Genomic DNA, 24,911 nt, shown 5'->3' with positions numbered 1-24,911 from the left:
GGAGATGCTGCAAAGACATACTGGATGGATGTATAAACTCTTTTTAAAGAAACTGCCTCACTCCCACTAAACCCACAAATTGTTTTGTTTTTTTTAACCTTTTTTTAAATGTACGGTTTAAAACAAGATGCAACATGTTGATTGGTGAGGTTTAAGGTGTAGTGGGTGTATTTTTTTTTTTTAATTAGGCTAGCTGTGTAGCTATGTTTCCACTCTTTATGGCAAGCTAAACCCCCCTTACCACACAGACATGATATAAATAAGGATCCTCTCATTTTATTCTCAGAAAGGAAGTGATTGAGTCTATTACCTAAACTGGTGAAATATTCCTTCATCTGTATCCTGAAGCAGAGTTTAAGTGTCCTTCCTCTCTGCCTGTAGTCATCACATCCTCACATCCGTCCTGCCTTTCACTGAGGGTTAAATAAACAAGTGTGCTGTTAGTTTAAAGCTGCTTCAGGCCTTCATTAGGAGCTAATCTGGTTCTGAAAAGGTTTTCCTCCCTGCTGCTTCAACCTGCATTCAGACGCCACTACAAGCTTCATCTGCATCACAACACACACAGATTAGGCTAATAGCATTAGCGGATCTCACCGGATCATTACTATTGCCATCATTATCATTATCATTATTATTAGATTAAACTCCTTCATAGAGTTGCAGCAGGAGGACGTATTTTTAGTGTGAAAACTAAACAGATTTTCTACTTTGGTAATTCAGAAGAAAAGGGCGCAATTATGCTTTGTGTTTGTGTGACACTGGTGACTTTTAAAAAGGCTCCTCGTCCTAATCTCGCACATACACTCATGCAGTGTGTCGCATGAGGGAAAACTCAGATACAGACACACATACACATGCTGCAAAGTTTGCAGGCACTCTCCGTTTCTGCAGTTGTAGGATTTGATTGTGAAACTAAAGCAAACTAAAAATTTAAATATGCTGTCCCTCTGTAACGCACACAGAGAGACGCACACACAGCAGAGATTAGCTGCTGTATGGAACCGCAGGGAATCTCATTCACATGGAAAACCACTTCTTAATTCTAATTGGTGGCCAGTGTAAATCCTCCACTCCCATTTAAACCAGCAGTTAGCAGTTTGTGTTCCTGCTGCTTCACATGTACCTCAGACTGAACCATCCATCACCTTCTCAGCTGATTTTAGTCGAACCTTTAGCATCGTCAAGGTTTCATTCAAAGAAAGCTGACTTATGGAATTATTGTTTTGTTTTGGTTGTTGTCTGTAGTTTTGTTAGTGTTCTCAGGGATTTTTATTGATCAGTTAGTGAGAGCAATCATCATGGCGTCCACTCTTGCTCCTGTGACAGGAGAGAGCAGGCCGGTGTTTTCCATCGAGCGGATTCTGGGTTCAGAGCTGGAGAGACCTGCAAACTGCCTGAAACTTCACCGACCCTGGGCAGGTGAGGAGAGAAAGTTTTTTCCATTTTAACCCTTTTCCTGTACAAATTAAATGAAGCGTTAAAGTGTGACGAGTCTGTCCCTCAGTGATGAAGCACCAACTGTCAGTCTAGCATGAAATGTGTGCATCATACTGTGGTGCTAAAAATTATTTCCTTGTGGTCTGTGGTCTCTATTGTGCATGTGCATTATTTAAATGCTATTTAATTCAATGTTTTATATCTCCTCTAAATGAGAGTGTCATAATTGACAAGAAAATAAAATGGGAAATCACATTTTAGGTATAGCAAAATTATTACACATTAACACAATTCAGTTTTAAATAAATGTATATAACAAAGAGCACCGCAGTATCTGTACAGCACCGTATGTCTATATAAAGGTAAAGGTAGAAGTGGTGATATAAAAATCTACTTGACTAAATATAAAAAGAGGCTCATACAAAATCCTTCCATAGCTGCTTTTTGAATATTAATATGATTTTTGTGAGCTGAGTACTTTTACAAGTGATTTCTCCCAGTTTTCCTAAATTTGCTGTAATATTTAATTCATTCACTAACACTCATTATCAGTTTTCCAATAATTCTCTTTGTCTGAAAATTTGTTTCAAGTTTTGGATTTTGGTTTTGGACAAACAATGACCGATTCCAGCCGTCCCCTCCAGCTGATCAACCTGCTGCCGGCTGTTTAAATTCAGTTCTTTTGCAGCTTCTTGAAGAAAATATTTATTCTGAGAAGCTTTATTGGGACGACAGATGAAAAAGAGCCCTCTCTGACTTTTTCTATTGATTGATCAGGATTTTTGTCCCATTCAAATTAAACCGAATTGAATTGTAAACGAAAGAAAAACTAAATATCAGTGTTTCATTGGGGATAAAACATCAGGTCGTAATTTAGCAAAAACATCTTTTTTCTTTACTATTATGAATACAGTCAATACATCGTATTTACATTTCTAATTACAATCTTTTGGATCTAAGAAGTAAAAGCCTAATTTTGTAGGACTGGAAAATTCCTCCATTTGTCATTTTTTAATTATGAAAGATGTATAAGATGCTCTTTTTCCTTCATGTTCCCAGTGAATCCAGAGATCAGTGCAGAGAAGGAGAACACAGGAAACAGAGTTTGTTCCAAACAGCAACATTGTTATCAGCAGCAACATCATCATCCTCAGCAGCTGAACTCTGGCAGACCGACATCAAACTGGTATATTGGACGCAGACCACGCACTGCCTTCACCAACAGCCAGGTAATCAATCAATCAATCAATCTGTCAATTAGTCATTCAGACAGAAGACAAATTATTCAGTTTCATTCAAACTGCTGCTAATGTCATAAAGTTGAGCACATCCAACTCATAAAAGTCTGCATGTATTTGTGTGTGTGTGTGTGTGTGTGTGTGTGTGTGTGTGCAGGTGCATGTGCTGGAGACGGTGTTTCAGGTGAACTGTTATCCAGGGATCCAGCTGAGGGAGCAGCTGGCAGGGAGACTCGACCTGGACGAGGACAGAATACAGGTTCAGACATCACACACTGAGAATTTAAACATCCTTCGGCTTCTGCTGCTCGTAATGCCTTTAAATTCCTAAACCTCACTTACCCACTGAACCTCATTTTCCAGTGAAAATCACAAACTTTCAGATACCAGGTATGTCAGGCTTATTCGATTCGATTTGATTCAGTTCAATTAAAACATAAAATACATTAAAACACAGACAATATAACATACAGCAGCTGGCATAAACCCACGCACAGAGTGACTTACACCTGTGCACCGTGACCCGTTTCCACCCCACAGGGTCTATAATAATATAATGAACATTAAATATTGTCAGCATTACCTGGCAACCAAACCATTCTCAAAGTAATCATCATCATCAGCAGCAGCAGCAGAACATCACTCATTGCCACAGTTACGGACACTGACATTCTCACAAAGATCAGCACTAAAAATGTAATCTACTGCACCTCCATTTTAAATAAAGCAGAGTTATAACTGTCACTGTATCATCATCATCATCAGTGTGTTTAAAAATAAAGTCAACTTCCGCTCTGTTCCACTCTTCTAAGAAATACAGCAAAATTAGTAAATTAGCGTCCTGTTTATTTCTAACCATAAAAAAGCAGCTGCATATGGCATGACTTTTAGCAGGCTGGTGCCCAAATGCATACAGCTGGCGCCCTTTTTAGTTTTTTTGTCGCTCAGAAAGTCTCTGAGTTTCTAAAGACAATCTTGAGAAATCAAATGTGCCATCTTGTGTTTACCACTTTATTATAGCCTGATATCACAGTGTCTCAAAGTGCTGCACAATAAAGCAATAAAAAAAACTTGGAACACCTAAAGTAAGAAAAACAAAACTGAAAAAACAAAGAGGGAAATTTCTGAGTGAGAGAACATGAAATAAGGAAGAAAGAAGGTTAAAAAAAAGTCCTGAATGAAAGCATGTTGTACTTGATGACAGGCGGCTCTTCTCTTGCTGTTTCTGAAACATTAATCTTCCTCGTTTTCTCTGTCAGATCTGGTTTCAGAACCGGCGAGCCAAGCTGAGGCGTTCCCTCAGAGAGACCCGTCTGCAGCTGGTTCAGACGGCTGTGGCGGACCTTGGGGTCAGACGAGAGGTTCGAGGTGACCTGGAGCTCGCCCAGCGGCTCGCCTCTCGACTCCAGCTCGGGGCGGAGGAAGAGGAGGAGTGATGGCGATGAACTCATCCCGACCTCTCTGATGTTTACATGTTAATTTATTCATCGGTTTTCTACCGGCTTGTGTCTTTCTTCTTTCTTCCAAATCAAGTCATGAAAAAAACAACTGTGGAAATCACAGTGATTGTTTCATACATATCAACATATCTGTAATGTCTGTGATTCAATGTTTACATGAGGGGACACAAAAACAGGTTCCTCCATCAGGCAAATTCAGGAAATATTCTGTCTGTTGCCTTGAAGATTCAGTAGTTTGGAGATCAACTTTTTTATTAGATCTGTGCTGGATCAGTGTGTTTAAAGGACCAGTGTGTAAGATTTACTGGCATCTAAAATTGAGCTTGCAGATTGCAAACACGACTCCTCACCCTCCCTTTCCAAGCATGTAGGAGGACATACAGTGGCCACAAAAATCTTAAAAAATGCAAAAGGCCATATAAAGAGGAAGTGTTTGGTTTGCCCATTCTGGGCTAGAAGCATTGTGGTGCAATATGGCTGTTCAGTGGAAGAGGACTCACACCCACTGTAGCTATAGAAGGTGATGAAAACACAATGATTCTTATTTTATCATATTTAATTTCTGCCATATTCTGCCAGTAAACCCCCTTAAATCTTACAAAACTGGACCTTTTATTTTCTGTAATGTAAAGTGTCTTAACATGTGAATAGTTTTCTGTTCTCGAAACTGTACAAAGTATAATTAAAACTAAAATATTTGTCAGTGTGTCTGTTCTTTGTATGATCTTACTGTAGTATAACATTTATCAGTTTGATGGCTGCTACATCGCCAGCATGTCCTTTCACTGGTCAGATCTCTGACACTGTTTTTGAGAGAAGAATAGAAAAAACTAGACTAAGAAGATTCATCCAAACTTTTTAATAGTTTCAGACAAACATGAGCTCAATATAATGTATTGCTGATGTTGTCATTACTTTTATTTTCCTTTTTATGTGTTGAAGAAACGTGATAAGTTGAAAAAGAAAAACAAAACAAGATAAGTGAGAAAACATAGCATTAACTTAAATAAATAAATAAATACATATTAACAGTGGTGGAATGTAGAACTTAAGTACAATTTTAAGGCCAAATTTTGAGTGTTTCCATTTTCTGCTAATTTATGTTTCTACTCCTCTTTTGGAGGCAAAATTTTACTCCCCTATAACTACATACTTTGCCTTTTGTCAGCAGTTGCTTTGCAGATTCAGATTATAAATAGAAAAAAAAAGAATCAATAAAATTATGTATTATCATAAATTTAACTACCCACCAGAATATAAAGTTATTAAAATGACCAGCTGCAACATAAGGTGATGAGCACTATGTATCAGTAAATATAACCCAATATTATGATATACATTACTCTGAAATGAGCCATTCTGCACTTTTACTTTTGATAAATGTATTTTCATACAAAGACAAAGAAGTACTTTTCCTTAAGCAAGCTTTGAATGCAGGACTTACTTGTAACAGAGAATTTTTACAATGTGTATTTCTGTTTTTACCAAAAGTAACTTTTTCCAAACCCTGCAAAATAATAAATATATAAACATATGCACGTGAAACTAAACTGTATACATTTAAACCTTAAAAAAGCATTTCGCCTTATTTTTTTTATTCTTGGTTCTCATTTGATTTGATTTATTGTGATTTTATTTTTATTGTGTGTGAGTATGTCTCTGTGTTGTTTCCACCTTTCTTTCGTCAAAGAAAAAAAAAAAAAAAAAAAAAACTGACAAATTTACGCGGCCGTCGCTGATTGGCTTAGCTGTGCCCCGCGTGTGTCCCGGAAGTGAAAGCGGAGGACTGATGTGTGTCTGGAGTGCAGGAATCTGTCGGTAACATTTGTGTTCAGCGGTGGATTTCTGCTTTAGAAAATGGACACGTTAAATAAATTGAAACAGTTTGACGCCTATCCCAAAACCCTGGAGGATTTCCGAGTGAAGACGTGGGGCGGAGCGACCGGTGAGAGGCTTTAATTTATCACCAGAGAGCAGCCATTCAGACACACAGGCTGTTAGCTGCTGAGGCTAACAACAAGGCTAACTCAACCATTTCTCCTTGTAAAATATATAAAACAAGTTACAGTCTTAACATTAACCTCATAACGCTGAGTGAGCCTTAACAGCAGCAGAACTGACACATTTAACATTTATTATTTAACAACAGAGCAACACAACGACAAGGCTAGTGATAAAAATGCAAATATGTACAGAAACAGGACATGTATTTACAAAGAAACTGTTGTGATAGCATCCAGTTTTGAGTTATTTTATTGCATATTTTCTGTGTAGGACAACATCAGCTATTTTGCATGTTTTTATTCCATTTGCAACAAACCATGAGCACTTGTAATAATTTAACACACCATCCTTCTGTGCTTTAGATTTTGGAGGTATGTAAAAAGACTTTATTGATGTTGGGGGGGGTTTATATATTAACAGCAAGACAGACAGGAAGGGGGAAAGAAACTATTAACTGTGAACTGTTTGAATGAAATAATTAGAAAAAGTAAGAAATTAGAGGTGACATTACAAAAGCTGTACACATTATATACATACCTTCCATACCTTAAACTATATAAACTAAATGATTTGAGCAAAGGAGGTCTGATAGTTCAACCCCAGCAGCCATGATGCGTGAACTATACATATAATATAAGTAAATGGATGTAGGCATAATATACTAAAGCATATATTGTTTTGTATGGTAGACTATATGTGCAGTAATCACACAATACACACACCATACAGTCATAACACAGTGCTATGAAGTGTATAGAAATGGAAGATAATGCAATGATATAGCATTTATCATGATGATATAAAGGCACTAATTGGGCTACAATATAGTATGAATATACTAGTATCATATAGAGATATGAGTAATACCATAATGCAATGAAAATGGTGTCAGATATGTTAACACTACTTTCACCTCTTTAATTTCCCACCTATCAAGCAGCCATTGGTTTCTATTTATTTCTAAAGGGCTGCAACTAGTGATTATTTTCATTATTTTTTCTGTCAATTATTTTATCGATTAAGCCATCAGTTGTTTGGTCCAAAAAATGTCAGAAAGTAGGGAAAAATGTTGACCAGTGTTTCCCAAAGTGCAAGGTGACGTCGTCAAGTTTTACTGTCATAGAGCTCTAAACAAACTAGAAATAATTGATTCTGAGAAGCTGAAATCAAAGAGTTTAGACAGTTTTCTTGAGTGATTCAAAATGATTAATCAGTTAAATAGTTAGTGATTAATTTAATAGTTGACAGCTAATTGATTAATTAATGTAATTACTGCAGCCCTAAAGTACAATATACATAATAATATACTTAAGTATATAATGTTATGTATATTATATGCTGTGTATAACTGAAGCTACATAATATACACACACTAATATGCAGTAAAAATACAGTGTTATGAAATGTATATGTAATAGAAATGGAAGGGAATATCATGTAATAGCATACATTGTGATTATATAAAAACATAATAATACAATATAATATGACTACAGTGTGGATACAAGTAATATAACGCAATGAAAATTATGTTTTATTTATTAACACTACTTTTACTGTTTTAATATATGCTATATTTCCTACCTATCAATAGACATTGGTTTTATTATTTCACCTCGAAGAAGACTCTCTCTTTCTTCTCAAATGACTACTTTTCTGTTTTAGGTCCGTACAATCAAAAATTCAATATCTTTCAGTTTTGGACTCTTGGTTGAATAAAACAAGTCACATAAAGATGCAAATCTGAGATCTTAAAACTTGTGACAGACTTGAAAATGATCCATGGCTTTGTTGAATAAAAATAATATAAAGTTTAAATTTATTTTGATCAGTGATTTTATTTGTTTGTTACGTTTCACCGTTTAACATCATAGCCACGGAACAGTGGGCTTTAGGTGGTCAGAAGTCCTTTACACACTCGCTAACATTACCATAATTATTATTATTATCTTATTATTATTATCTTTTTAAAAATTCTGTGTAATTAGAGAGTACAGTAGAGGGAAGATGGTATGAAAAACAATCTAATTAATTTCTAAAAATAGACTTTTTTTCTCAAAAATGATGAAATATGATTTAAACAAAACTTAAGAAGATGATCTGAGGGATTTTTCCTTTAATCTCTCACTTTCACCAGGATCTAAAACAGTTCCTCTTTTTTCTAACGTACATGTTTCCTCTGTGTCTCTGCAGTGACCATCATCAGCGGTGTCATCATGTTAATCCTGTTTGTCTCTGAGCTGCAGTATTATCTCACTAAAGAGGTGAGTTCACGCACATCATCTGAATATTTGATATCCTCCTCCGGCGGACAGAATGCTCCATGAGAAATTAAATTTGAAGCGCAACACGGAGGCGGTACAGTGTGTGCTGCCAGTCCTCAGCCTTTTTTGGTTGGGATGAACAAATTATGATTATATTGTGTCCTCTGACAACCATAAGGCAAGGCAGGTTAATTTATAGAACATCATTTAGAGACAAGGCGCATAGAAATACATTAAAAATAAGATATTAACATTAAAGTAGCAGTTTAAGACCACAAAAACAAAAGGCAAAAGCAAAAAAAGCTGCTTCACCTTGTCTGGTTTTCATCCTGGAAATACAGGGAGAACTTGTCCCAGGTGGCCTGAGGGGTCTGGGTTCTCCATAAAGTTGAATTAACAATGTATTTAGGCCTGAGAATGTTTATATACCCAAAGTGTACCCACAGGTCTTGAAATGTCTTTAAAAGCATTGAATTCTGTTCCCTCAAAAGACATTAAAAAGTCATTACATTAAAATTGCAAAGGACTTGAACATTTTTTCTCATGCCTGCTGGAGACAGTAACTGTTGGGAGACATGACGCTTCTCTAAACTAAAGGTGGGATTGTTTCGAAGCAGATTGTGATGCAGGAGTTTGTTCAGTCAGACCTGCAATTAGCAAAAACTTAAATTAATCATTCTTAACTACTTGAATAAATCACTTCATCCATCAGTTTTCTGCCACTTTATTTGGGTTTTGGTAAAAGTAAATAGTTGCATTTTTCATGTCAGTAGGTCCGTGTACTTACTTACTGACTTAACCCTCTTTGTCTTGGGTGGGACAAAAGACAACAACAATAATCTTCTGCAGTCAAGTTGTTGGAGTTTCTGTGGCACAAGCTTTGTTTCTGGGTGAGGTTGTGAGGCTTGTGGTCAGCCATCCACCATTTCTGGCCTCTGGAGGATTTTGGAGTTGATTTGTTAGTCCCCTCCCTGGCCTGTTGTCCCCTGGGTGATGGGTCACAGTCAAACATGAGACCAGACAGGTTTTGGGTTGTGTAAAAGCTTTCCTCGGCATGTCAAGCCCAACCAACTCCAGCTGAATACAGATTAGGTTTTAACATAGTGCACCAGCAGTGCAAGGCAGAGTAAATTAATGTACTTGATAAATAATTGCAAGTCTTACTGTCCTTATCAAATTGTATGTGACATTAACAAGGTCTTTAAAAGTCTTAAATGTAAATTAGTAAACACTGCAGTAGTTCTGTACCAGTTCACTGTTGGAACACTAACAGCAGCATTGTATTGGTTTGACAAAAGTCAAGGTCCACAAACCAGTTTTTTCCCAAGCTTGAATACTTTTTTCCCAAGTGATGAACGTTAGAGATTAGTACGTTATCAAACACTAGTGCAGTGATGAGAATAAGGGCTGCCTGAGGTTAACATTAACCAGTTTTCAGCCCTCAGGAAACGCGTCCCGTCAGACCGGTTTAATGAGTCTGGTCACATATATGATGAAACTGGCAGGCATTGCTGACATGTTTTCACTCACCTTTTAAACCTGTCACATTTGACAGTTTTAAATTTATGAAATCATGCGAGTAGTGACTGTTACAGCCCCGTTTCCCAAACATTTTAACATGTGGCGTCCAGTGTTGTGCATGAAAACGCTCATGTTTCACTGGCCATAGCTGGTAGCAACAGATGAATGTGAACTGTGCTTTATGGCAACTTTCTTGGCTTCTGAAAATAATCTTTGTTTCTGTAGTACAATAATTAGTTTGTCTGGGAAGTGGGTAGTGGCACTGAATGAGGGTTGGGAAGAGGATGGGTAGGAAGTGGTTATATTGAAAAAGAATAGCTTAGAAGAAGTGAAACAGAAGAAATGAATGTTAACTAGTTCATTTTAAAATGTGTGAACTGAACTTTAAGCTGTGTAGTGTGAATTGCTTAACACTTTCAGCACCAAGTAAATCAAGGATAAAAATGTACAAAGCTGTCGTCAGTTGATGCCTTTCGTTTCATGGACAAAATGTTGTATAGCTTAAGCCAGTGGGAGTTTAGTATGAGTGTATTTTTCTGTCTGTGGAAAATCCCTTTCAAAGAGACTTTAAACTACAAACTAAATGGCCGAAATTCTACTTTCCAGTAAAAAGTACATCAGGCATAATCTTCGGTTGCTTTGGTGCAAAAAAATGTGAAAGGGGAAAGTTGTTGTTCTGTCGTATTTTCAGTTAAATGTTTCATGCCTCAGTGCTACACATGTTTGTGTTTCTTTGCCATTCGTCCCTTGCAGGTTCACCCTGAACTGTACGTCGACACGTCGCGAGGAGACAAACTGAAAATCAACATCGACATCATTTTCCCTCACATGCCCTGCGCCTGTAAGTAGCACCGGTGTTCCCAGCAGTGACTCCAACACGGTAACCATGACACACGTTGACTGTAAACAATCTTTCTTCCTGCTCAGATCTCAGTATAGACGCAATGGACGTGGCCGGCGAGCAGCAGCTGGACGTTGAACACAATCTGTTCAAACAGCGACTGGATATAGACCTCAAGCCTGTCACCCTTGAGGCAGAGAAACATGGTAAACATTGACTTTACATTTGACCTCCTGACAGCGATCCACAGCTGTTAGCAGACATTCAGTGCATGTCTTTGATTTGTCAACACAGTGCGTAAACAGGTGACGCTGGGAGGCATGATGGGATCATTTGAAACAAGTGAAAGTTTTTGGTTTTGGAGTTATTTTGCCAGACTGTCTGCGTCTGAAACTTTTAGACTAGTACAGTCCAACTAAATCATGTTTTTGGTTCAAAATGATGATGATTTTGTGTTTCTTTGTGTGTGTAGAACTCGGAAAGGCTGATGATGGTGAAGTGTTTGACCCCAGTACACTGGACCCAAATAGATGTGAGAGCTGCTACGGAGCTGAGACTGAAGACCTCAAGTAAGACACACACACACACACACACACACACCCACACACACACACCCACACACACTCTGCTTTTTCTCTCCTTGTCTTTCCTTCATAACCTTGTATTTACTCGCGTTGCTTCTGCTTGGTGTGCAGATGCTGTAACACCTGTGACGACGTGCGGGAGGCGTACCGGCGGCGAGGCTGGGCGTTCAAGAGCGCCGACACCATCGAGCAGTGTAAGAGGGAGGGCTTCACGCAGAAGATGCAGGAGCAGAAGAACGAAGGCTGCCAGGTTTACGGCTTCCTGGAGGTCAACAAGGTACTTATCAGAGGATTATTAATAGTATTTCAAAAGTGTTAAAAACAGGCTTGATTCTGTCTGGAGGACATCCAGCAGGGTTTGGAAAAATGTTCAGAGTAAAAAATATAAATAATTCTGTGATATATAACACCTTTGCCAATACGAGCAACTCAGTTGAAAATAGGGCTGAAAAATTAATTGAAATTTTCACAATATGGCTGCTGCAAGGCAAAAATTAAATATTGTCATGTTAGAGAAATGTCCTGGCCTTTACATCACATTCTGCAGACTTAAGATAACATATCTTTTTGGTACAAGTACAAGAGGTTGAGTACAAATTTATGTTGAGATTTGGGTTTGCAAAACTAGTAATCTGCAAGTGACGTCCTGAATTTGCAGACCTTGGAGAAACTTTCAAGAGTGCAGGGTAGAGACTCTTTAATAGTCCCTTAAAATACATGATGAAAAAAGGAAGAAAGTCAGAAAAACCTTGACAAGAACTCTTCCTCAGACTTTCAGCGCTACTCACAGTGAAATTTTTCCTGCTCTTGGCTTTATGTTCTTTCCTTCATTACCTGGTCCAGACATAACCAAGTGTCAAATGCCTGAAACAGTGATAATATAATGGAGTATAAGGTCCATGGTCAGGAGGAAAATAAGAAATTTTCAGAGTAAAGTTGAAATATTTTTAGAAAAATGCCTTCGTAGGAGAGTAATGTTGTAAAAAAGTAATGGTAACAACCTTCTCCTAATAATCGGACTTGATTCTTGCAGTATAATGACCTCTCTGTCAAAATATTACGACTTTAATCTTGAAAATTCTTTCTGGAATGTCATTCTGACATTTGTCCTGAAGCTCTATTGATTCACTGGATTATTTTTATTTACCCTCTCCTCCTCCTTGTGTCTCAGGTGGCAGGAAATTTCCACTTCGCTCCGGGAAAAAGTTTCCAGCAGTCTCATGTCCACGGTAAGACCTGCTGTTTATCCACTCTGCTCAGACACACACACGCAGAGGCACTCAAAAGGTTTCTGAACACCCTGTGACAAACAACATTTGCTCTGTGATTAAACGCCAGCACTTTCCACAGGCTGATGTGGTAACCATTTTATCCAAATGGCCTTCTAAATCACTCTTTTAAAAGACTTTGCAGCAAGTCCATAAATGAAAAGATGTAGGTCTTTGTTGGAATCTTGTATAGGCGAGGACACACTACAAAACAAGCAGAAAGAATCTCTGCAACAACCTGAGGAGTTCAGGGACAGTAGTCCTCCAGGTCTGTGTTTCATCACAGATATATTGAGTTAACTTCTTTTCACTCTTAGTCATGCAAGTATAGCACAGAGTCACAGCTGCAGCAAACTCAATGGACTCCATATTTATTTGGTAGAAATAGCACAATACATTGAGTGTTTTTCTGCACCATTGATACCAATTATAAAAACCTCTCTAAAGGTTAAGACACCCGGGAGCCAGCTCACAACAGAGGAAAGGCAATGAAAAAAGACATTTACGGAAGGATGAAGTTTCCTCCTGTCGTCAGGCCTTTTCTCATGTCAGTTCACTTTAATTTGTTCCTAATTAACATTTTACAGCGAGTGCATGGCTTAACCTCACAATGCTAAAATAAAGGGTGTTCAGAAATGTTTGACTGTTGAGTTTGTTCATCCGTCTCGGTTCATTCATCAACTCATTATAGATCCATGCGTCCGTACGTCATTTCTAATTGCATGTTGAGATTTTCCAGAAACTACTAATCAGAGCATGTTTGTGTGTTTATGCACTAACAATAACCTTTTATCAGCTTTTGAAAAGTTTTATTTAGAGCATCCGTTGTAGTTGAAGCATGCATTTGTCGGACTCGGTGTCTGTTGTGCAGCCGTGCAGTCAGTCCGTCTGTTCAGCTCACTGTTTGTTGTGCAGTTTGACTCACACAGGTGAAGGTCTGGTTCTGTTGAACGTCTTGTTGTTAGATACATTTTCAAGCCTTCTGTCAACTTGTCGGACGTTTTTGTTTTTAACTCACCGGGCGATCACGTACTTATGTACAAACTTATGCACAAAATTAAAGTGTTTTGGAGCACAGTCACCCACAGTCTTCAATAATTGAATCCTGGTTTAGTCACAAATGATCAAAATCAGGACTCAAGTAGCTTAAAAATGGACCACCAATACTAAGATTAGTTGTCAATTTTTTCTGTTGAAAACTGAAAATGAAGTTGCAAGAGCCTTGATCTCCAGTTTGAAAAGGGTTCATTTATTGTCCATGAAACCGAAAAAAATGAATTCTTCAATTTTGACATGGTCACCTTTCCTCAACTTTCCTCCACTTCTTTGGAGGTTGAGGCTGCATCTGACGGTCGTCATCAAATAAATGACAAAGAAACAGAAGAGAGTTTGAGTTTGAGTATGTTTCTAAAGAGCTCCATTCCCTCACATTTTTTCGTCTCCTCTGCATCTGTTTCTTTCTTTGACTGCTGTTGCCGACTTTCACTCTCTCTGTTGTGTGTCAGTTCTGTTTTTTTTATCTTATTATCTTGACCGGACTCTCCTGTTTTGCCCGCCTGTAAAAAGTTTGCCCTCATCTGCATGTAAGACCAAAGCAGGAAGTTAACAGCAGCGAGCCGTCAGAAGCTAACAGCCACTAAAACAAACAATACAGTAGTTGGCTACTGAACGCTGACGTCTGAGCTGCATTCACCACTGTTGCTGTTAGTTTCCTTCTCTGAACATGTCAGCATCCTCTGACATCTGGCTCTGTGATAAGAGAAAAATCCATCTGTCTGAATATATTTTGTGTATTTCGTCTGGTGTTTTATTTAAATATTTAGCAGCAGAAACAAGAGACAAGAATCACTTGTGCTGAGGATGTGACTGTCCATCCTTATTCTGGTCCCTTTAGTCTGGATTGACCTTAAAGAGTTAAACTGTGCATCATGTGTTTGGGGCTGCACGATAACTCTGACAGAAGGCATACAGAATATTTCCTAAAGCCCTTTTTCTTTGGCACAGAAAAACATTTAATCCACCACAATGAGAGATTCTGCTGTTATGTAAAATCTCAGGCTCGTACATCAGTTCGTGTATTTGAGCTGCTAATACTTTGAACAAAACCAAACCATGAGCGCAAAAGCCTTGAGGTAAGTTTTTCCGGCCGTGTCCTCATGTGTCACCATTCATGTCTTTAATATAATTGGATTAAAAAACATTTTGTCAGTGTTGTGCAGCCCTGCCAGCCCCCTCCCACACATTAACGTGACATGCTTTGTTGTCTACCTGCATCATTAAAGTGACTCTTCTCTCTTCTTTCTGCAGTACACGCTGTGGAAAGTAAGTCTATCTTTATTTGCAGTTTTTATAATTTTATAAATACTTGTAAACTTTACTGAAGAACAGTCTCATCCGAGTGCAGTAACCTGTTTGTTATTTATTTATTTAACAGGGACTGTGCACAGCTACTTAGCCTCACCAGAGCTAATTTTCATCTTTAGTCCCTGGGCAGGAAACGGAGAATAATTAATCTGCTAAAAGACACTATTATACACTATTATGTACGTTGATGTATGGGGAAGAATGCCCAGTATTCAACAGACCTTTGTCACAGCAGCCGTGTTAGTATGAAATAGCAGAGTAAACACAGGTGTTACCAAAGATAACAATTAAGGTCCTGTTCCATTTAGTGTAACAGAGCCTTCCCAGTGAGCTAACATGCACAATAGCAGCACTCTGACTCTGTTTGATCTGAAGGGAACAGAACATTAATTAGTATCACTGGTAACACCTGTGTTTACGCAACTATTTCACGTTGAACGCCTGCTGTTAAAAAGGTTTGTTATTTTGTAATATGATGCGAAAATCTCAATACAAACTACATATTAAACCAGTAAGTTAACCTGAATATTACTATGGTATCAACATATAATCAAGCTGAATCTTTTAAAGGGCTGAAAAAAAGCTGAGTCTTTACAGTTTAGCTTTACAGAAATTTTTGATATTGAATCTCACTGTGTCACTGTGCTCCATCTGTAGACATCCCAAACTTCTGATGGTGTCGTGTCAGTGTGTTCTTAGACAGAAGTTGATGAACAGACACCATAACTGTTTTTTTGACAAACAAATCTACTGTCTCTCAGTTGGGAGGCTTGTATACTCTTATTACACACTGAATCGGACTGAAAATCTGCTTTGTGTTTTGTATTTGCAGTGTTTTCAGCTGGTTAGCAAACACGGCAACGAAGCAACCTCCTTATTCAGTCTGACGTCAAATCTGAATTATTTTGACGGCTGATTTGATGTTAGTTTCTTGGGTCAAGCCTGGTCAGGTTTGTGCAGTGTGAAGCTGCAGCCAGCCAATCAGATTTTAGCTACAGTGGGAAGAAAAATGTCACAGCAATACCTGTTCACATAGTTAGCTTAAAAAACTGCCATTATTCACTGTATAGGAATTAATCTAACATAAAATGTGCTTGCTGAGGTTACATTATGTGAAACACGTCTCAAACCAAATACCTCATTAATGTCTATAAATACAAACAAGCACATTTAAAGGAGTTCAAAGGTCAGAGCCACAGCACCCTGAGAACACGTGACCTGCGGCTGCTAACTCTCACATGAACTTGTGTGACTGTTGGTTTCAGTGTTATTTTCTGCGTTTGATCTGTAAACTAACCAGACTGAACAGCTGAATCCATGGGCTGCGATCAGTCATAAACTGATCAATAACTCACATTTCTGACTGACTGACTGACTGATCTGTTCTTTTCTCTTCACTAAATGTGTTTTTGAAGTGTGTGTAATGAACCAGTTAAGTGATGCGATGTGTTTGTGTGTGTTTGCAGTACACGACCTGCAGAGTTTCGGCCTAGACAACGTAAGTAACTCAGCTGATGATATTTTCTGTCCTTAAGTTTCTGCAACTTTATATATACCTTCAAAAAAATTTTTTTACTACATTTGTAGTTTTTCCTTTTACTTAAAGGTTATGTTTTGTTGTCAGTTTGTATAATCTGTTGTGACCAAAAACTTGAATTGACTGTACAGTAATACTATATAAACATTTCACATTACATGACACCTATTAATAATGTTAGTTAAAGACTGTGGAGAAACAAACTGTTCAGTAAAGGAAAATATTGCGTTTGTTCAGTGCATTTAGTCTTCAGATGATCATCCTGATACCTCGATCTTTCACAAGAACAAAAATCTGAATGAAGACATTTTTAATGGACCTGCTTGTTATTAATTACTATGAAGAGTTGCTGTCTGTGAACTTCTAACCCGTCTGTCTGTCTGTCCTCCTGCAGATAAACATGACCCACCTGATTAAACACCTGTCGTTTGGTAAAGACTACCCCGGCATCGTCAACCCTCTGGACAACACAGATGTCACAGCGCCACAAGGTCAGTGATTTTCATGCTTTTAAGGTTTTCAATATGATGCTGGTAGAAATAACACAACAGGCACCAGTGCAGCGCTGATGTTTACTGTTAAAACTGAAGGTTTTCTTTATAGAGAGATTTCGTACCAAATTGTCCATCTAACTATTTTATCATGTCTATGTTGAGTTCAAAAATTCAGTGCTTCACTCTAAAATTAGTACCTGTTGAGTGGGATTTTATTTGTGATGTAGATTTTTTTCATCATGTCATGTCTCTGGATGTCCACACACCACCCAAAATAATTATGACCATGTCAACTGTATATTCTGCATAAGCGGTAATATAATATTATCCAGTCAGTGCACATTTGCACTGGACTCGCATTGAAGTGACAAGTTCAGCCACAGTTGTTTTGCGACTGGATGTGGCGCACTGAAACAAATAGTTACTGGTTCAACATCTGGAACAAAAGCTGATTCAACCAGTTTCATATATTCATGGTTACCACACCTTTTCCAAAGTCAAGCATTTTCAAGCTTTTCTAGCACCTTACCGCTGCTAAATTACATACTTATACACTCAAAATGATTATTTCACTCGATAAAATGAAATCAGATATTATTGTGCTATAAGTGACTAAAATTAGGTTTTGTGATAGCTTTCTACAGAAGGTTTACAAATTAAAGGAAATCGCAACCTCCTACACAACCTGGCTGAGCCAATACCAGACTTATTTTACATCTTTATCTAAAACAACAAGTATTCAGGTCAGGGAGTGATTTATTATGAATGAAATGCAATTACAGTTTCAAGCACTTAACCCAAACACTTTTCAAACCTACATTAAATTAAAAGCACCTGTACAAACCCTCTACATTTGAACATTGTTTTCCTTGTCCAACCCTCAGAACTGGAGCATGAAAGCTTCTGTCTACAGCTGCATTTGCACTAATGTACAAACAGATCAGAGAGAACAAATCACAGGACAGGAGATCAACGTAGAGATGCGGAATTAAACAAACTAAGTGGAGAAAAAGTGCGCCGTATCTGCAGGAGAAATTTTCCTTTAAGATAACATTTGTCGTTTCGTGCCCCGTCACTCTGAGCAGGATGTTGGCAGCTTCTACAAAGTGTAACACATCCACTCTGAAAACCAGTTGACAAATTTGAACTTTTATTGACAAAACTACACTGCCGGTTGAGAGCGTGACAGCGCTGAGCACACAGAGAGCTCAGGTTGTATATATCGGAAGAGTCCCATAGCTGTACAGATGTGTTGTGGAGTTGGAGGTCGGTCCTTGTCCTCCTCAGCAGCGGATGCCCATACCGATGGCCATGAAGGTGCCAAACGTTCCCCCGCTCTGCATCATGGTCTTCCCTACTCCTCCCATCAGCTCCCTGCCACGCATGCCGATCCTAGAGACAGAAGAGAGAGTTTTTATTTAGTTTCAACTGAAGTGAACATACAGACACTGAAAGAGCAACATATGAGCCAGTGAACTATTTTTAACTGTAGGATGCCAGAAATGTAAATTTACAATCTCTAACATGTAAATGAATGTCAAGTGTCTAAGAACTGAGTTCAAATTGCTTCTTTTGTCCAACAAACAGTAAATGAAGAGTCTTTGGGTTTTGGACTGTCATAAATGACAAAAGAAAGCAGCAAATCCTCACATTTAAGAATCTGGAACCAACAAATATGACATTTTTGCTTGAAAAATGACAGATTAATCGATTATCACTATAGTTGGCAAGACATTTTCTTTTGATTAACTAATGAGTTAATTGATTAATTGTTGCAGGTCTAGACATTATACCCTTCAATCTGAATTGTATGCAGCATATCCAAAACATCCACTATTGACTACATTTGTGGTAGCTCATAAGAAACAGAGTGATACTCCTGAACGAATCAACCCCTCAACCACACCTACTTTGTTAACACACCAAGCCTCAAAACTCAAAGCAGGTGGATGCACCGTATGCAGTTGCTGTTTATATAAAAGCAGAATAGTTCTTAGGTTACCTTAGACAGGAGAAAGTGCCAAACATGGCACCAGCAGCCATTCCTACTGCAAACCCCATCATGAAGCCCATCTTGACCCGGTCAAAGCAGCTGGGCTGGGTCTGGCCATATGGACCTACAGCCACTGGCATCTGGAGAGGAGAGATGGACAGAAGACAGGTTAGGCAGATGGTCAGTAGACTGTCACCGCTCTGTCATACAGTGTGATCTGGAACAAAATATTGAGCAGGTCTGAAGGTTTCCAAACTAGAGGTGACATTTCTGTTTGTGACGTGCTCTGTTCATGTAAGCACAACAATGTGACTGCTACTAAAATGTGATCATGTGAAAAAGAGATGCCCAGCCCCTTTATTAAATGTTAATCTTGTAGCTTTATCATCAGAAGATTAAAAAAAAGAGACTCTGGTTTGTTACAGTTTACAAGTTTGCCAATATGCTCCAGCAGAACATTATCTCAACTGTCATGATTAGTATCTGGTGTTGCTGCTCTTGGACAACGTTAAGCTGCAAGACCTTCATTATTACAGCTGACATTTGTGCCTACGTCATGCTTATTCCTAGATGGATGTGTGCTTAATCAAATTAGCTGACAGGAAACATGGGACCATGTAATATTTTAGAGTTCATAGGGACTCAGCCGCTCAGGTTTGCCTCAGGGTCTCGTAGCAGGTTAATCCAGCCGTGTCAGTCACTCGGTGAACACAGCTTTGAAGAACACACTATGTACTAATGGTTCAAATAAAAGTAAACGGGTTTTGCAGGTAGTATACACATTAAAAGGACAGTTCACCCCAATAACTAAAATGCATACATTTTCTCTGGCCTGTAGTGCCAATTATCCATCAAGATAGCTTTCGTGTGAGTCAATGAGTTTTGGAGATATCAGCCATTGAGACTGATGTCTGCCCTCTCTCCAATATAACAATTTTCAATTCCAGAAATCATGACACGCTTATTCAAGATAATCCACAGGCCTCGTTCTGAGCAGTTTCGTGTAGGAACCATTTTCCTTCTATTAGAAAGGAAGTTGTTATGGTAAATTCTTCCTTAGGAAAAGAAAATAGTTCCTTCATTAAACTTTTCACAACGTCTGGATTATTTTGTGTAACTGGGTCTTTATTTCTGCAAAAAAAAAGCAACAAACAAAAACAAACAAACATTGTTTTCAAATGTATTTTGACACAGTGCACCATAAGCAGAGTGTCATCTAGATCATCTACTTTTGTCACAATGAGTTTCAGCTGTTTCTTGCAGATGTTAGCTGCTTTTAGTTCCTGTTTGCATTGCACTGTGGTCGAGGAGTGTGACACTACATCAACCACACATGCAAATCAAACATATTTAGTATTCAAATTACTGGAATAAACTTCCCGTTTAGACATCGCATTCAAATATACCTGCTTTGAATTAGGTTGGTGTGATTGTTAGGGCTCTCCAATGCTTTAAACATCTAAGTTAGGCTACTACTTGAACACACTATGATGGTAGTCAGACATTTGACCTTTGTATCTAACGTTAGCTTACATTGTTTTATTGAGATACTGAAGTCCCTAGTGACTATTTAATGTTTACTCAGTTGACAACCCAAGCTCGCTATTAACTTAACTAAAGCTGCTTGGCAGTTAAACTGCTGCTTAGCGTCAATGATTATGTTGTGTTGCTAATCTTGTAACATTACGTTAAGTCAGTGTTATTTAATTAGCTAGTTAGCTCCTTAAGCTAGGCTAAGGTTGACAAGCACACTTGTGTTAACATTAGCAGACGAAATAACCAGCGCTGTGTTTTACTGTGGTATTTAAACGGTAACAGTGTATAACCAACAGTAATGATAATTTAGTAAGATTCACTCTTTGAGGCAGTTTGTTTGTTGTGCTAAAGCTAGCTTAGCATGCTAACCATCTGGCTAACGTCACCCGTGGCCTTGACAGATAAACACGGCACGTTTTCAACCACAGTTTGTGAGTTTGACGAACTTTTTATCAAAAATTAGTCTGAAGTCGATCTTACCTTGAACTGTGTGGTTGAAATAAGCTTAGTTTACTAGTTCCTAGTTGGAGGATTATTGTATATTTTAGCGCAGCTGCGTTTAAATGTCTTTTTAGCAGACCTCCATAACCGGATAGAGGAAGGAGAAAAAGACAGAGGAAGCGATTGAAGAGGAGAAATGTCCTGCAGGAGACAGTAAACAGCGCCAACCAGTGGTTCAGTTCAGTAGTACTAATAAACCTTTTTCACAGCAGTCATTTTGGCATGAAATAACAGAACAAACACAGGTGTTACCTGTGATAGATGATCACTTGCAGTCTTAAGGGGGAAAAAAACGACGATTTTTATTTTAGGTTTTTATTTATTATTCTTTTTTACTTCTTGCTGCCTCTTACGTGAGTTTCTCTTTGGTTGTTTTTGTGTCTAGGAGCTTTTATTTTATTGTTTTACTCGGCTATATTGTAAATGACGTCCCTATCTTGATGTATTTTGGAGTGAAAGTAGGATGAATGAATGAAAATATGAACTCATCTGGTAGAAGAGAGACGGATAGACAGAAGGACTACTTTCATTTTTTTTAAATAAAGTACTAGTGTAAGCCATTAATTCTAGAAATATAGAATAATGCATATGGGACTTGCACCTATGTTGTTATGCCAAATATGTCAAATAGAGTTATAGTGGAGATAATAATAGATAATATAGCTGAAAAAAATGATCACAAAAGGATGAATTTAACCACTTCATTTTAAATTTAACCGACTTATTTTGTATTTAACCGCTTTCTTTATCAAAGCACACAGGTAGTACACTTAATAGACTTAAAAATCAGTAGATTAAATCAAAGTAGAATAGACTGTAAATTGTTTTATGGTGTATGAGCATCCACACCTCGGGGTTAATTCCACATTAATTTTCTGTCTCATAACGTACTTTGTTGTGTGATGATTTATCCATTGATTTAAATTGTTTTTTCTTATTTCCTGTTGTGTCGTCTTGACCTTCTGTTTCCTCTGATACATCAAAGATAATTACCAACCATGCTGATTTCAAGTGTCTTCACCGTGTCTGCATTCACAATGTAGTTTAACAGGTATTTCCTTTCTCTCCCCACAGCATCGATGATGTACCAGTATTTTGTGAAAATTGTTCCGACCATCTACGTGAAAACTGATGGAGACGTGAGTTCAAAAAGTTTATTTGCATTTGTTCCTTGAAATTCCTCTTTCATTACAGTTCACAACATAAAACGCAGCAATAGATTGATGGACTCAGAGATGTTAAAGTGACCAAAGGAGAAAGAAAAATTGCTGCATTGTAACATTATCTCTCCTTAAAAAATGTTGTTTACCATAAAACAAACATTTATATATCTTTCCAAATGTGTTTGTCTTACTGACTTTCCCTGTAATATCACATCCGATCCAATCTTTAGCTGAAAGCTGTACCTGAAGCTGCAGTCCTTCTCATCAGCCTATAACTTTGTTTTTCTGTCATTCTGTTTTTGCAGGTGGTAAAAACGAACCAGTTCTCAGTCACCAGGCATGAGAAAGTGGCCAACGGACTAATAGGGGACCAGGGGCTGCCGGGCGTGTTTGTTTTATATGAGCTGTCGCCCATGATGGTTAAATTCACAGAGAAACACAGGTAGGAGACACATTAGCTATATTACATTTATTTTGTTGACGCCTTTATCAAGAGTAACATACAATAATTCAATCATTAGGATTTTCCCAAAAATTGCAAAAAATCATGCAACTGCATCAACTTCAATTATTATGAACTGCTTCAACTGCTGCAGTTAGAAACAAGCGTAATAAAACCTGTCAGTTACAGCACTGTTGAAACTTTATTACCCACTCATTTAAACTGGGCCGTTGATGTTGACACTCTGCTGGCGCATGACACAGACTATTTCCTGCTGCTCTTTCAACCTGTGTGCAGACAAGAGCTCATAGCTTGGCAGTTTTTTTTTTGTCTTGCAGCATGTGTTGTTGAAACTGTCTAACACAGCAGTGAGCCACCTCTGGTCCTGTAGTGGTTTTTGATATTTAAATTTTAAATGACCCGCTCAGATTTTTTTTAAATTCATGACCAAGATATATTCTAAGGGCCCTGTTTCAAGATACTTTGTTTATTTAAGGGGTTTATATTTTCTTAAAAGTGGAAATGGACAACTTTTTTTTTAAATTTGACTAATCATGAAGTAAATGTTGCATAAAACCATACTGTAGTGGAGATCCAGTAAAAAAGTGTAAGCTGCACCATTAAGGCAGACTAGTTTACCTGGGTAACATCACGTTTATTCACTCTACATGGAGTTAATCTAACACCAAACTATGTTAAATGAGTTAGTGTCTGTTAATGAGTTATTTTTTAGAAAGAATAGATGTTTTACTGTGAGCTCGGCTCCGTTAAATTTAACAGTATGTTAACAGATCATGGCAGTGCGCCTTGAATCCACGTAGAACTTGATCTATACTAAAATTGGCCTACTTTTAGTTATAAAAGGGACTTAACAACTTATCTAACTAATATTTACCTGGACAGACACTGCAGGACGGTGTGTTTTCAGGGGTCTTGCCTTTTTCCTGCACAACTTTTATTTAGTGTCCACAGACAGGTCGTCTCTCCTCTTTCTTGTCCTTTTTTTCCCACCTGACGGCCCGCTGGTGAAGGTGAATCTTTGCCAGATTTATTACTGCTTTAAAGATGCTGATTAGATTATTTCAGAAGCACAGTTGTGTCATAATCTTTGAGTCTCAATTTTCTTAAATGAATGTCCTCTGTCTTTGTCTCTGTTCAGATCGTTCACACACTTCCTAACAGGAGTTTGTGCCATCATCGGAGGTGTTTTTACAGGTCAGTCCCTCTCTGTGACCGTCTCATTTGTTACCTGATTATTTAAGGCTGAATATGAATAAAAATGTAAATGGAGTGGATGAAGTCTGACTGTCGTCTGCTCGCTCCTGCAGTGGCCGGTCTGATCGACTCGCTCATCTACCACTCAGCGCGGGTCATCCAGAAGAAGATAGAGCTGGGCAAGGCGTCGTAACAGCGCCCCCCAATGGCCTCCACGGTGCAACACAGACCAAGACACGGACACAGAGACAGAAAGAAGAGGGACAGACAGACAGAGAGAAGGAGAAGGTTGGAAACAGATGCAGTTTGTTTTCCTTCGGTCTTTCTGTCTTCTGTCGGATTGAATGAGAGAAATACAGAGAGAGACAGAGAGGTTTTAAATCAGCCACGTTTTTAATTCCTCTGTCTCTCTTCTCGTTGTGGAAAAGCACTGGAGAAGAACTCGTGGGCCTTTTTTGAATTTTGCTCGCCACTGTTAAACGAAACGCCAATGGAACAGGATCAGGATCGGACACGGACAAGAGACTTTTTGAGATTGAACTCGAGCAGCGACGAGGACGCCTCATCGGTTCAGACGCAGCCTCCGGAAGCTTCTTCACGGAGAAAGGGGAACTTCCCTCGCTCCCGTTTACGTCCTGCTTCAGCGCCGGTCAACGTTCGCTACGCTAAATGTTCGTCAGAGGATCTGTGGTCGACCTTTTGGTCCAGAGGGGTGAGGATGAGAGGGCATGGAGGCTTTTTAAATGAACATTTCACCCAAAACCTTAAGTTTTTTTTTTTTTATTTTGATTTGAGTTATTCACCCCATATGACCTGGACTGCTCGATGAAAACATGTTTGTACTCACATTTCTTAAAGCAGGTTCACAGAAAACAATGGGACATAAATAATTTTTCTTTATTAATACTAGAAAGTTACATTAGATGCGTTTCCTCCCAAAGCAGCTGCAACCTTTAGTCCCAGGAACTATTTTTCAGGGTAGCCAGTAATCTGTGGTTCCACCATGGTCTCGAGACCTGCCAAGATTAGCCAAATTATTCCACTCATGT

General features: G+C 38.3%; 3 protein-coding genes across 4 annotated transcripts; 2 read left to right on the top strand and 1 right to left on the bottom strand.

The window, feature by feature from the left end:
- Positions 1 to 1,204: 1,204 nt before the first annotated feature.
- Positions 1,205 to 4,838, top strand: hesx1 (HESX homeobox 1). Its single transcript, XM_084740590.1, has 4 exons — positions 1,205 to 1,419; positions 2,497 to 2,666; positions 2,833 to 2,934; positions 3,935 to 4,838. Exons 1-4 carry the CDS (start codon positions 1,299 to 1,301, stop codon positions 4,109 to 4,111), a joined length of 570 nt encoding a protein of 189 aa, XP_084596716.1. The 5' UTR covers positions 1,205 to 1,298; the 3' UTR covers positions 4,112 to 4,838.
- Positions 4,839 to 5,890: 1,052 nt separating this feature from the next.
- Positions 5,891 to 24,630, top strand: ergic3 (ERGIC and golgi 3). Of its 2 annotated transcripts, XM_084740546.1 has the most exons (14): positions 5,891 to 6,080; positions 8,333 to 8,403; positions 10,678 to 10,765; positions 10,852 to 10,971; positions 11,238 to 11,334; positions 11,461 to 11,626; positions 12,521 to 12,578; positions 14,925 to 14,939; positions 16,448 to 16,479; positions 16,913 to 17,009; positions 22,117 to 22,181; positions 22,511 to 22,647; positions 23,807 to 23,862; positions 23,976 to 24,630. In XM_084740546.1, the coding sequence occupies exons 1-14, from the start codon at positions 5,993 to 5,995 to the stop codon at positions 24,053 to 24,055; spliced, it is 1,170 nt and encodes a 389-aa protein (XP_084596672.1). In that variant the 5' UTR covers positions 5,891 to 5,992; the 3' UTR covers positions 24,056 to 24,630. The 2 variants fall into 2 exon arrangements, with proteins under 2 accessions (XP_084596672.1, XP_084596684.1); XM_084740558.1 differs by lacking the exon at positions 14,925 to 14,939 and having other exon boundaries at positions 5,893 to 6,080.
- Positions 17,751 to 21,180, bottom strand: romo1 (reactive oxygen species modulator 1). The gene is made up of 3 exons (XM_084740602.1): positions 21,022 to 21,180; positions 19,015 to 19,145; positions 17,751 to 18,404 (listed from the first exon to the last, which is right to left on the bottom strand). Exons 2-3 carry the CDS (start codon positions 19,143 to 19,145, stop codon positions 18,296 to 18,298), a joined length of 240 nt encoding a protein of 79 aa, XP_084596728.1. The 5' UTR covers positions 21,022 to 21,180; the 3' UTR covers positions 17,751 to 18,295.
- Positions 24,631 to 24,911: the final 281 nt, after the last annotated feature.

This window comes from Lutjanus erythropterus, chromosome 2 (genome assembly GCF_056507025.1).
Source record: "Lutjanus erythropterus isolate fLutEry1 chromosome 2, fLutEry1.hap2, whole genome shotgun sequence".
Taxonomy (NCBI): Eukaryota; Metazoa; Chordata; class Actinopteri; order Lutjaniformes; family Lutjanidae; genus Lutjanus; species Lutjanus erythropterus.
This window is presented reverse-complemented; position numbering and strand designations above follow the sequence as displayed.